A 13,558-nucleotide genomic window follows, 5' to 3' on the forward strand; every position below is an offset into this window, starting at 1 on the left:
TGAGATTCACTTTGGTTCTCAAAGTGGTTTTACTAACCTATTGTAAGCAGATACCTCTACTTCTACTTCATTGTGTGTGAGCTCAGAGACAGAAAATGAATAGAGGTTTTCTGATTGTAAGAGAAGGATGTGGGCTCCCTAGTCTAATGGTCCAACAATATCTTTTAGTCACAAAGACTAAATATAATTTTAACAATTCAGTCTTCATATAAAGCAACGTATAAACATACTGAATTATGATGACCTATCATGTAGAGATTAAGTGGTTAAAGGTAAGGTATATCTTCAATAAATGTATAATAAAAATGGCTAATAAAAGGACTAACCTCATATATACACGTCTGACCTATACTTGCTAAGCTTAGCCATTACTAGAGAAATACATTGTACATATAAATAGTATGATCTCTATACCAAGTCACATTTTCAAGACAAAAACACTCACAAAAACTCTCCTATAACTCAATAACATGCACGTTTAGCCATCTGTGAGATAAATTCATGAAAGCTATAAAAGGAAGATTAATAGGTAGAACAACTCTTTAGAATTTGCCTTTATAATAAATTAATACATCTATTAGAGCGAGATTAAAGCACAATGAAAACTTACTTGAGCTGGAAGAGTATTTCATACTGCCTGCACGAGCTCTTGTCAAGGGTTGCTTAGGTAAAGGTGCTACAGGTTTCTTCACTGGTGGCTTCACCTCTGACACAGAAGCTTTACGAGTTGTATAACTGTGGTCAACGCTACGTCCTGAAAACCCTGTTCTTGGAGCAGAAACTTCTGAGTCACTTGGGACATTGAATGAGCCTGTCCGTTTCCTTGGCATGGCAAGAATATCAAGGCGGGAGAGCTTTTTAACTTCTGTTGAGCTTTTGGCAGAGGATGAATTTGCAGAAGACGTTTCTGGACTTACAGTTGACCTTTCTGCATCCGCACTCTCATTATCAGAAGCTTCACCAAGGCGAGCACGGCGCAGTTTTGAGGCTCTTGTAGGCCTCGGAGTTGACAAACTGTTTGAGCGTGTCAAAGCTTGCTGAATCTTTTGGGCATTTGACAGGTTTTTAGTTGTATCCTCCTTAACAGACTGAGCAAGTGGTCTTCTTCTTGCAACTGGTTTTGAAGAGGAATGCTCATAGTCTGATAGAACAGTGTCTCCAGCTGGTATGTATGGAAGACTGGTACATCGTTCTTCATCTGTAAAGTCTAAAGAGCCACGGGCTCCAGTACTACGCTTCATTTCAAACCGCTTATTCATCTCTCTCCTGCCCCCAATTTCCCCAGTACCTGTCCTGCGTTTTTCAGACAGTCGATCTCGAGCTGTAGAGCGACTGTATTGATCCTGTATGGAAGATGTTGAAGAGGACTTTTCCTTCTGAAGGTTTAATACCCTACCTTTCTGTGGATGACTAGGCACATTTTTGTCACTAACTAGACTGACTGTGCTTGCAGTGTCCACATCGGATTCTCCTGAAGTGTCCTCTGCCAGGTTGGGAACATTTTGTAACTCCTCGATATGTGTCTGAGAAAAAAGCTTTGCTTCTAGGGCAGCCAAAGCTGTTTCTGTTTCTTTAAGAATTAGTCGTGTCTCCTGACTGTAATCATGAGCTGGTTTTGAAACATTTAAATCTTTAAGCAAAGGATGGGTAGATGATATTTGTGGAAGTTTATTCGGTAAAATGTTGCTGCTGGCCCTCTCTTTGGTAAAACTTTCCTGTCTAACAATTGAAACTGGATCTCGTGATGATCCATTTTCTTTCTTATTTTGCAAATTCACAACCCGCCGTGTACTTTGTGGCTCTTGGCTGGAGTGAATGTTATTCTTTGATTTCATGTGAATATCGTGGTTTTTATATTCTTTGTGTATTTCATTAGGACTTACTCCAGAATTAGCCAGTGGAAGGTTTCCTAATGCACTGTCATTCCCAACATAAAAGCTGGTGGCTTTTTGTTGCTCACTTAGGATTTTAGGTGCTCTTTGAACAAGTGGTTCTGGACAAACTGTTTCCTCTCTCTTCCAAACATTGCTACAGAGGTTGGTCAGCTGGCTGCATTTTCTCTCTGCTATGACACCATCATCAGATTTGCTTGCATCACTAAGACTGTCTGGATCCAACTCCTCTTGAGTGAGAAGAAGACTGTTTTGTGCATTATGAGTTTCTTTAATTTGTCCTTCCATAACACGTCTTTGTGTGACTTCTGTAGAGGACTCTAAACAAACTAAAATAGTTGGTTTGCTAATTTCGGACTTGTCGTTGGGTGGGAGCTGAGGTAGAAGACGTCTCGTTCTTGAAGGTAATGTGGGATCTGTTTCACTTGGATATTCTGTGTGGTCGACCCCTTCTGAAAAATGATCAACCAATTAATTAATGACAGTGATCACCAAGTTGTTGAGTACAACATTAAACGTAAACCACTTAACTTCTGAAAAAGGTGGAAACCCTCAGTTCTTATATTTTAAACTACGTCAGTCAGGGGATAGGAGACACTATACTGCAGATTTCAGTGCTCGTAAAGGTATTCCTAAATCAACAGCTTACAGAAACAAGTCATAATGCCTTGGCCAAGGTCTGTCTTGGGACACAATTGATACGTTAAGTGCTTAGCAGCTGAAACAATTTGCAAAAGTTCACCCATACCCATTTCTACTTCCCATTATTCTTCTTAACTCTCCAAAACCCACATCTTCCTCTTTGCAAACAGGAAAGGCAAAGCAATTACTTTAACAGGCTCAGAACGACTCCCCAGTTCTGTAACCTACAACATTCATAATGAAAAATTGTCATTGTCAGGATTACTAGTTGATCCAACACGCAGTACTGTATCACACCTAGGGCTAAAGGTAACGTCTTACTGGGCCTTAGAATGTCCGGACTTAACGTACCAGAGAACAGTCAGAATACTTGCTGAGGTCAGGGACACAGAATGAGTCAACGATGAGGGAAAGCCAAAAGTCAGGGAATACAGGGAGGTCAAAACGAAGTCAAAGTCAATAACCAGATATAAATGCTTAAAGGACCACTCTAGTGCCAGGAAAGCATACTCGTTTTCCTGGCACTAGAGTGCCCTGAGGGTGCCCCCACCCTCAGGGACCCCCTCCCGCCCGGCTCTGGAAAGGGGAAAAGGGTTAAAACTTACCTTTTTCCAGCGCTGGGCGGGGAGCTCTCCTCCTCCTCTCCGCCTCCGTTCCTCCCCGTCGGCTGAATGCGCACGCGCGGCAAGAGCTGCGCGCGCATTCAGCCGGTCACATAGGAAAGCATTCATAATGCTTTCCTATGGACGCTTGCGTGCTCTCACTGTGATTTTCACAGTGAGAATCACGCAAGCGCCTCTAGCGGCTGTCAGTGAGACAGCCACTAGAGGAAATAGGGGAAGGCTTAACTAATTGATAAACATAGCAGTTTCTCTGAAACTGCTATGTTTATAAAACAATTAGTTAACCCTAGCTGGACCTGGCACCCAGACCACTTCATTAAGCTGAAGTGGTCTGGGTGCCTAGAGTGGTCCTTTAAGAGCACACTATCTGACAACCACTATGGGAAACCATGACAGGGCAATGAGGAAAAGGAAAAAAGGAGTTTAAATAAGCCTCCTTTGGATCCGATTGACCGTACCCGGCCTTTGACCCCAGAACGTGCGTGCGCGTCCTCTACGTGACGTCACATGCACGCCGATGTCATCAATACCGTGGGCGGACATGGGGTTACAAAATGGTGTGGATCCGCAGGGGCTGGCGTCCACCAACATGCTGCAGGAGTCACATACATTGCCGCTGAACGGCACTTCCGCATTTGTCAGGAAGGCAATTACTGCAGATACAGCAAATAATTGCCTTCCTGACAAAATATGTTACAGTCATATGTTAAAGGAACACTCCAGTAAACTAAAGCATCTCACTTGCTTTAGGGTTAATTTGCTCATCACTGTGGTAATATTTGATAAAAGTGTGAATTTCACAAGAGATCAACACTTTTATAAAATATCTTTGTCACAAGCTTTCAGTCAGCCAAGAGGGTCTTCAGTCTTTTTGGGGTATTTAATTTTATCAAGTCATATTACATAAAAACATATTTCCCCTGTGGGGTACTCTTCCAGGTACACTAGTCTGTGGGAATATCAGCACGTTAATATATTATTAGTCTAAATACTGAGTACATATTCACATACCTCACAAGTGTACCTATTTAGGAGGTACGGTACCCATTTTAGATCCAAATTCCCCTGTCCCTCTTTTCTGTCCTAATGTCCCTCTTTAATAGGATTGTGAGATGAAAAAGCAATTCACATTTTTTTTTAATGATTTTCAGGTCAAAATTCCAGAACTGTCCAAGCAGGGTCAGGATAGTAGTACTAGGGAGGCACACAGCTGCATCATTTCAATGTGACCTTCCTACCATTTATTAGGACATCGTACAATAACGTCAATATGCTCAGCTTCACCTCTACTGTGATATGTAGTCCCTTGGAATTTTATATAAAGTATAGACAGATGTCCATGTTTTTTACGTCCGCTTTACAGAGACCAAAACACAATGGTGCGTGATTAACATCCAATGCAGAAATAAATCTAAAATTTGTTTACCTTCTTCCCCAGTTAGCCCATGCTTATGACTGTCCAGTGGAGACGTAGTTGGTGATGCATCTTGGTAACTGTCGGCCAGACTTGCCCATCGAGAAACCCATTTTTGATTTGACTTTGACCCAGTTGACCTTGCCATCTGCAGGAAATTAAAGCAACATGGAAAAGAGCAGACATATAGATAATTTGTTCTTTATACTTTAGTAATATAGAGGTCATGATCAACCTTTACTAGTGAGGGATTTGCACATTAACACTGGGCACCATGATAAAAAAAAGATGGCTGCATTATGCATTATAGAAGGTTGATAATTAGCTTTAAGTGGAGCAGCTATAGTTCCACGCACTAGAGATCCACCCCATGGTGTAAACATCCCAGCTATTCTAAAATCTACAAGCTAAGCATCATGGCCACTGCAGCATTTTGTAGTGGCTATGGTGGAAGGCGTTTTTGAGAGCTGTCCACCTGTTTCCTATCAACACTATTGAGCACCTCTGCAGATGTGGTTGTTACTCTACATTGTATTCTAACATAAAAACAAAATTATACCTGAGTTTCAGACTGGGGTCCGTTATTCAATTTAGCGGTGTGAGAAGAGAACAAGTCAGCCTTCAAACTTTGCTCGTGTGAAATATCTTCTTTTTCCACCTTAATCACGGGCCTGTACACAGAAGAATTAATCTTGGAATATTCCTCTGGTTCGAACACTCCAAATACCTAAATAGAAATAACCGCACAGTTAGATTTTTAGTTATGGTACAGTATAGGAATATAATATATGAAACTAGACAATCATCAACCGAGCTCCAGATTACAGGTACGGAGCACCCCCACCATTATAGTGCATTGCCCAACCTTACAAGACACAAAATACCCCTCATACCTTTCCACTAAACCACCAGTTACTGCAACATACTCCTCGTAATTTCCACGGTCCTTCAATATATTTCCATTTGTATGTAAATCCTAACTGACTGCCACCACAATACTACTATCTCCTCATTCCCCCAACTACACATCCCCAATCATGTATGTACGGTTTGTGTAGCAAGTACCTTTTAGGTTTAGCGCGTTTCCGAAGATAATTTTGAGCCCTGCCATGCACACTGTTATTTGAGTATTAAAACAAAATAACGATAATTGAAGTGGTATGGATGCACTTACCCTGTCCCCTTAGACCTGCTATGTTAACATTACAGGGTTAAGACTGCCACTAGAGGCACTTCATGCTTTTTCACAGAGTTTAACTCCATGAAACGACACTGGACATCCCCACGCTTTGCAGGAGGACGTCCAGCATCTTCTAAATCCCCATTGGAAAGCACTGAGTCAATACCTTACTATGGGGAAGGCCTAATGCACATGCGCCACTCACTGCGCATGCGTTTCCCCCATCGGCTCACATCGGAGGAGGAGTCAGACTCAGAGTCGAGGTCCTTTGGGTAATTGTCTGAACGGTTATTTAACTCTCTCTTTCATGGCTTGGGGAGAGTGGGGGATCGCGGAGGCAGATGGATACAGTTTTCTATTCCTAACTCACTATAGTACTCCTTTAATTCATATACCAATAGACAGAAAGATCTAGGTAATAAGGAACTGGGGAATCTAGTCTGTGTATCACATATTTGCAAACTGTTTATGCACAAAGCTATAATGTAAACAATAAGCACAAGTAGCATTCTTCTGTCCCTTAGCCCTATTAGCCTTTGTAATTGTGTATCATTGCGAATTCACCAAACGCCATTTGCATTTGAGTAGCTACAACGTAGAACATTGGGTCCATATGTCTTGTAAAACCTGTGCAAAGCACAAAGCAGATTGTTTTATGCCCTATGCCCTTTTCTCAATATACTGCAATAGAAATACTTTATTAGAACACTTTATTAGAAGTATAAAAGCGTATTTATCGACATTGAAAATATATATCAAGCAGTGGGGACACACTAAGCACCAAAACAACTTTACAGAATTGCAAAGATTGTGGCACTTTGTTTAACTGGAACCCCTACAACTGCAGCTATAAAACTGCCCCAAAGAGAAAAAAAAAAAACACGTTTCATATACTTCTGTTTCTGGTTTTAGATCTGTCCGTCTGCATACTTTTATTATTCCACATTTTTGTAATAATTCTTATAAGTCTGATATATTTCATGCAAAAAAGGTGCCAGTTCCTGCCAACTGTGTGCCTTTAAGGAGCAAGAATATAATTCGTGTTAAGGTCCAACACCAGCTGCGAGGGTCTGAAGTTTGCACCCCCTGCATGGATTAAGAGGTGTATATATACACAGACAGATGCTAACAATATGGTTACTACAAAGAACAGATGAAATGTTATCTATATATTTTATCACAAATGCGACCATTTCCTGGGTTGCCAGAGCTAGTTAAAGATAACAACTTTACATATATTTGTTTTTAAGCTACAAAGGAAGAAGAAAAGCAAAATGTATGTTGCGTAGAGTGGCACTGTCACTGTCTGGGGACTTTGCAGACTTCGCAAAGATCCCCGACAGTGACATAGTCACTGAGGGTCCTTTGGTTGAGAGGGGGCAGGAAAAGGCGAGTTCTACATGCGAGAGTACAGCACTGAGGTCTATGGAGGATCCCGTGGCACCGAGGAATCCTCCATTGACAGAGTCAATTCCCTGCAGCCATCACAGACCATGCTTGAGGGGATTAACCCTTCTAGACGGCGGTAGCTCTGCCCAATGTGTGTAAAGGTGTCAGGCAGAAGAAATATACAAAAGACAGTAAATCTCTTGACTGGGTAAGAATTTCAGCGAAATTCCAACACAGTCAAAATGAGTATTTCATAAAGATTCTATCCGTGACGGTACCGCTTTAAATACAAAATATGGTTTATACGACTGTATCTCTACCACACAATAATATAGGAGTGCATTTACCAGAAGCCATTACATTTCTTCTAGCATTTATTTATTCATTCACTACCAGCAAGTCTGCCATTTCCTTCTTTCATTCAATCATTCACTACCAGCACACTGATCATTTCCTTCTTGTATTCATTATGAGCAAATCTACCATTTCCTGTTTCCATTCACTAAAGACAATCTCTGTAACCATCATTTCATTCATTCACTACAAGCAACTATGCTATTCATTAATCACCCAGCTAAAAAAAAGATGCTAACTGTGTTGGATATTAAGATTTGTTTTGCAGAGATTGTTGAGCATCAGTTATTCCCAGTTCCTTACATTATTTGGGAGTAAGAGAATAGGAGGTAATTATACGTCCTGCACATCATTAGCAAGATACTTTTTGGCCAGATATATAACTTGTTAACTTCTACCTTGCTTCCCATACAACAAGCACGATTAAGTCTAAGGGGTGTGATGGTGAGGAGGTATGGGCACATAAACCAAAATATTAATGTTACGGTTTTACCTGATCTATCATTTTCCTGGCTTCCTCAACTTCTTTATCCTGTGTCTCCGTTTCAATTGTGTATGTCCCAGCATCACTCAAGCTGTCCTCTTCTTCAGTCTTCTTTGTCTTCACTGGATGGGCCTCGGATGGTGGAGATGTAGATGTAGCAAGGACTCCAGAAGTTGTGGTTAATTCTATGTGCAAAGCTTGTGGCTGCGTTAACACGGCTGTTGTCAGTGGCAAACTAGTTGGTTTTTCTACTGGCGGTTGTACAGACTCCATCTGCTCACGCAAATACTCTGCGGAAAAGTCCTGAGCCAGCTTTGATTTCTTCCCAATGCTACCATAGTTTTTTATGGGAGGTTTTGCTGTTGTAGGTGGCGAACAGTTCATGCGATCATCTGTTTTGTCCTTCCTGAAAGAGTTAGACCTTTGTTGAAAGGAAGCATTTGCAACTGCTTTATTAACTGGAGCAGGAGAGGGCACCCCATTAGTGTTCAGTTTTTCAGCTGGTTGAACCACTTTACGCTTGTCTGGTTTTGTTTTAACAGAAGGGTCAGAATCATTAGGAGAAGAATTTCCACTGTGTGTAAAAGACTGAGATCTCTTCTTTCGAGGGGCATCCTCATCGAAAAACTCAATTACAAATGCTTGCTGGCTGTGTAGCAATTCTTCCGGTTCCCGTTTTATTTGCCTTTGAAGTTTCCCTTGATCCGGTGCGATGGTCTCCATCTCAGTTTTGGCTGCTACTGGATCCTCAGTGTCGCTCTGTGTTCCATCTTCATGTCGATTACCTAAAAACAATAACAACTGTAACAATTGTCTTTGTATGGTTTACGCACGGATATCTATAGTGTTCTATTTTTATTTTCTTCTTACTGGAGTTGACATATTGAACTAATAAGGTTTGGTACCGCCTGCAATTCAATCCAGAGCCAGAACATGTAAGTGTATGTATAATTTTATACTATTTGCACATTCATATTGCAAGTTCGCATGTTATAGTTATATTTCCTCTGGTATGTTTATTTTGTAGTATTTATGCTGCTCTGCAGGCTTGCTGTTAAAAACAGTGAAAATTGTATGTACTGTACATTTAACAACGCTGAATTAATGAAATGGACATTCTGGGTAGAAGATCATCAGGCAAAGATATTTTTCCTTAATATAGTTATTGAAGGACAAAACATGCATTTTAGTCCCAGCACCCTTGTCTCCCATGTCTAAGAGAAAAAGTAAAATATACAAAGTAAAATATACATTCCATTATCCCGTCACCATTATGAACATGTAAGAAAGACAGTCACTAGTAGCTTAATTCATAGAAAAAAAATAAGAAAACAGAAGTTTGCCCAGTACCATTTGGAGAGAGCATGTTGGCTTGCAGAGAATGTAGTCCAACCACAGCTCGAGGCCATGGATGGACAGACATGCTCTAACCCAAAGTTGGTTTTACCTTTTAGTGTCCGGTTATGTATCGGAAGGTCACTCTTTGTGCTGTAAACATCTTCATCAGGAGCTGGCCTCCTCATTAGACTTGGATCATTCTGAACCAACCAGTCAGCAACTTTACACTCCGCAGACACCATTTCTGAAGGGCCACCATCCTTTCCGTGGGTTCTTCTTTGCCTCATTGAAAATTTAGTTACGTGATCCTTTATCTTTATTTTCCCAGGCCGGCAGTCGTCAAACTCAATGGTAAAAGAGGCGTGACTTTGCATGACAGGCGGTGTGATGGTGTCTGTGTCCTTGGTTGGTATTTCGTGAACCTGAGTCTCTGGGGACTTTGCAGGCTGCTGGAAGTCCTTAGTCGGGATTTCGAAATAGCTTGGTTCTCTTCTGAACGCGTAGACAGATTGATCCTGAGGATCTCTGTACCCCAGGTTGCCATTCATTTCTTCATCATGCTGCTGAAGATCTTTTGGCCGTTCTACAACAAAATATTATTTTGTTTATATGTTGCGTTAAATTTTCAAATGACACAGATGTTTATTTTCCAGAACTTAAAATTAATGTTAAAAATCAGTTTTACAAAGGAACAGTGTTAGTAATACAGTCAAACAAAAATAACTTCAATTGGCTCCATGTGCTGCCTATTGCTTGGCTAAACATTATGAAAGTCAGAGTCTAACGGCGGTGACTAAGGTAGCTTGAAAAAAACACTAGGCCGGTTACCACAAAAACACCATGTCCAGCACAGTACATAAATCACTGCAGCTTTATTAGTATGAACAATCTTGACAAAGAATTTCACCACAGGGGGGAGCCAAAGCCCAGCACGTTTGAAACGCAGAGGTCCTTAGTCATAGGAATTTTTATGAGTAAGGATCTCTGGGTCTGAAACGAGTTAGGCTTTGGCTCCCCCCGTCATGTACTTCCTCATGCCAAGTTTATACAAACTAATAAAGTTGCAATTATTTGTATACTGTGCTGAACATGGTGTTTTTGAGCATCTATAATTTGTTCATGTTAATTGAGTTACCGTATTCAGTTTTTTCCCCCTTTTTTTTTTTTTTTTTTACCAACCCTTGCTTGAATAACAAACAAAAAAACAGCGAAATAAAATACAAAAATGAAACAAAACACAAAACCCCAAAGAACTTTCAGGAGTATAAAACAGGCATATATAATAAAAACACATAATATAAAAATTAAACAGAATTAAATGAACAGGGTGAAATTATGTGCACACACGTCTGTTTACTGAATGCACAACCCAGCATAGAAACACAAAGGCCTTCACTGTAAGCTGTTAGGGGACAAAGAGAATATCACTCCCTGGCAAACACACACCCAAAACACCTTCCTGTTTTTCATTAAAGGGCACTCCAGTTTAAAATATTTGAGATGTGGATGAATTGGATGTGGGCTAAAGTGCCAGAGCTAGTGAAGCTAGTTTATAAACGTTCTGATTTATTTTGGCAATTTTATCATTAGAATTAGAAACACTTTCATCCTCCTTCCATTAGCTAGCCCCCTTAAACTAATGGAAGTGGCAGGCTTGCTCTAATTGAGCGTGTCTGCATTTTCCCACATTGTTCCTTCATAGACCTCAGACCAATGTCCTTCCGACCACGAGTGCAGCACTCATGCACAGAGGGCACAGACTCGGAGGCTTCTCAATGAGAAAAAAAACCGACATAAATAAATGCACGCATGTATCCATTGTGGGTAGATCTACTAAATAGTGAATTTAGATTAAATTTTTTACTATAGAGTGTTCCTTTTAGATTACTGCTCCCCCAACCATTTCACTTCCTTCATTCACTCCTAGCAGCCGTACCACTTCCTTCATTCGCTCGTAGCAGCTGTATGTGTGTGTATGTATCTGTGAGTGTGTGTTTGTGTCTGGGAATGTGTAAATGTCTCTAACAACATTTTGTAAGAAGCCCCAAGATTTCTGATGGGAACCCTGTGCCCTATTTAGTGAGTGCTATAAAAGGGCTACTTTTAGTATTACAACACCCTGGCTAGATTTCTGTCACTGGCACAATAATCCTAAAACAGGAACACCACTGAAACTAACAAAACTCAAAAACAAACAAACGTGAATAAAGGGCATCACCTGATGGAATATAAGCAACGTGTTCACCTGAAAAGTGATCTTCCTGGCGTCTGCCTTCATGCATTTCATGCAAATTGTTGGCGTCATCTTCTCCCCACCAGGAAGGCTGCCCATACAAAGGTGTCCTGTAAACGGAGGTCTCTGGGGGCAGTGGAGATGCTGACGAGGTCACTGCAGTGTTTTAAACAAACAATATATACTTTTATTCAATTAAAAGAAGAGGTAAGTTTCTGGAACTTTCCTATAATTGTGCATTTAAAGTAAAAATATTTTAGTTTGAAAACCAAACTAGATTCATCAAACACACACACACACACACCAACCTTGAAATTAAGCAATCTGAGCAATGGAAATATTAAATGCATAAAAAAGGAACATATTTCTAGTGGACTGGTTAGATTATTGACTTTAAAAAGTAAAACAAAATATACTTACAAACAAAAATGATTAGCATTTCTGTTTTTTATTTGAGGGGACAACAAGCCTGTGCAAGGCTCGAAAATGCAACTTACGTCGTACCATTAAATGTATTATGTTCGTACAGAGAATCAGAGAAATGTATCTCTTTAACATTGCACATGCAAGTCAAGTTCGTTTTTAAAGATTTACTCCAACTGAAATGTTTATTAAAACACAGTTTTTTTTAGTGGCACGGACCCACCACTAATAATAAATCCAAACTTTCCTGCTATCACATGTCAAGGCAAAGTTTTCCCTACAGCCCAATCCTCCCACAGAGGTGCCAAAAGCCAGGCTGAGGAGAGGATTTGGCAACTCGGACGAGGGGAAGTGCCACCATTGGTCTTCTCTCATCAGCATACTATGCCGAATTCCAATTAGTTACACCCCCCACAGCAAACTGCATTATGTCTGCATGTACAGCATTGTTGAAATGATGCACGTACAGACTCCGAGCTTCATGACCACTTCAATTCGCTGAAATGGTCACGGTTCTTGGAGTAACCCTTTAATCTACAATCACTGTACTTGGGGATCTATTTCAGCTAAGGAGTCTTGCTGCAAAGCATGTGGCTGCTCCTTGATCCGAATTCATTTCTAGAAGAATGTATAGATCACATCCTGACAATCAGGGCCGGATTTAGATGAAAAGAGGCCCCAGGCTATTCCACTTATGAGGCCCTTTCACTCCCATTTTTAAGTTTGTAAATTACATGAGAGACAATAAAAGACATAATTACTGTGATATATATCAATATGTTAAATGAAACCTGTTGTGATTGGTACTAACCTTTATAAAAAATGTGGCACGGATAATAAATTACAAAAAAAGTCGAGATGAGGAGAGGGGGGGGGTGATTGTGAGAGGGAGGGTGGTGATGAGGAGAGGGGGGGGTGATTGAGAGAGGGAGGGGGGTGATGAGGAGAGGGGGGGTGATTGAGAGAGGGAGGGGGTGATGAGGAGAGGGGGGGGTGATTGTGAGAGGGAGGGGGGTGATGAGGAGAGGGGGGGGTGATTGAGAGAGGGAGGGGGGTGATGAGGAGAGGGGGGTGATTGTGAGAGGGAGGGGGGTGATGAGGAGAGGGGGGGTGATTGTGAGAGGGAGGGAGCTGCAGACCATGGATCTCGCGATACCCAATCAGAGCATTGCCGTGGTAACCCGCGGCAACGCTCTGATTGGGCAGTGCACGCGAGATCCGTGGTCTGCAGCTCTGCACATTGCGGGGCTGCAGACCGCCGGTCTCTGTGATCGCGGCAGGAGGGGCAATGCAGTCTGCCCTGAGCATCCCCCTAGTAAGTGGCACCCGGAGCGGACCCCCACCCCCCCCCCCCCCCTTAGTACACCACTGGTCATATCATATGCGTAGAATTTCTCCTTATTTTCGGTTCAGTGTTTTCGTGTTCACTGTTTTTAGAATAGTGTAATTTTAATTTTGCTAACAATTTGAATGTAGGCCCCTCTTGATCTTGAGGCCCTAGGCTGAAACCTAGTTAGCCTATCGGAAAATCTGGCCCTGCTGACAATGTTACATTTTTACGCAGAATAAGCGCAAAACGCATCCAT

General features: G+C 41.3%; 1 protein-coding gene across 1 annotated transcript in view; it reads right to left on the bottom strand.

The window, feature by feature from the left end:
- CEP170B (centrosomal protein 170B) overlaps nt 1–13,558 on the bottom strand; it is a 60,603-nt gene that overhangs the window by 17,219 nt on the left and 29,826 nt on the right. Inside the window, exons 7-12 of the mRNA XM_063440133.1 lie at nt 11,562–11,705; nt 9,426–9,899; nt 7,988–8,763; nt 5,131–5,298; nt 4,584–4,719; nt 611–2,344 (exon numbers count right to left, since the gene is read on the bottom strand). Coding sequence (XP_063296203.1) covers nt 611–2,344; nt 4,584–4,719; nt 5,131–5,298; nt 7,988–8,763; nt 9,426–9,899; nt 11,562–11,705 — 3,432 coding nt within the window. The remainder of the gene's footprint in view (nt 1–610; nt 2,345–4,583; nt 4,720–5,130; nt 5,299–7,987; nt 8,764–9,425; nt 9,900–11,561; nt 11,706–13,558) is intronic.

The sequence above is a fragment of the Pelobates fuscus genome, chromosome 13 (genome assembly GCF_036172605.1).
Source record: "Pelobates fuscus isolate aPelFus1 chromosome 13, aPelFus1.pri, whole genome shotgun sequence".
Lineage (NCBI taxonomy): Eukaryota > Metazoa > Chordata > Amphibia > Anura > Pelobatidae > Pelobates > Pelobates fuscus.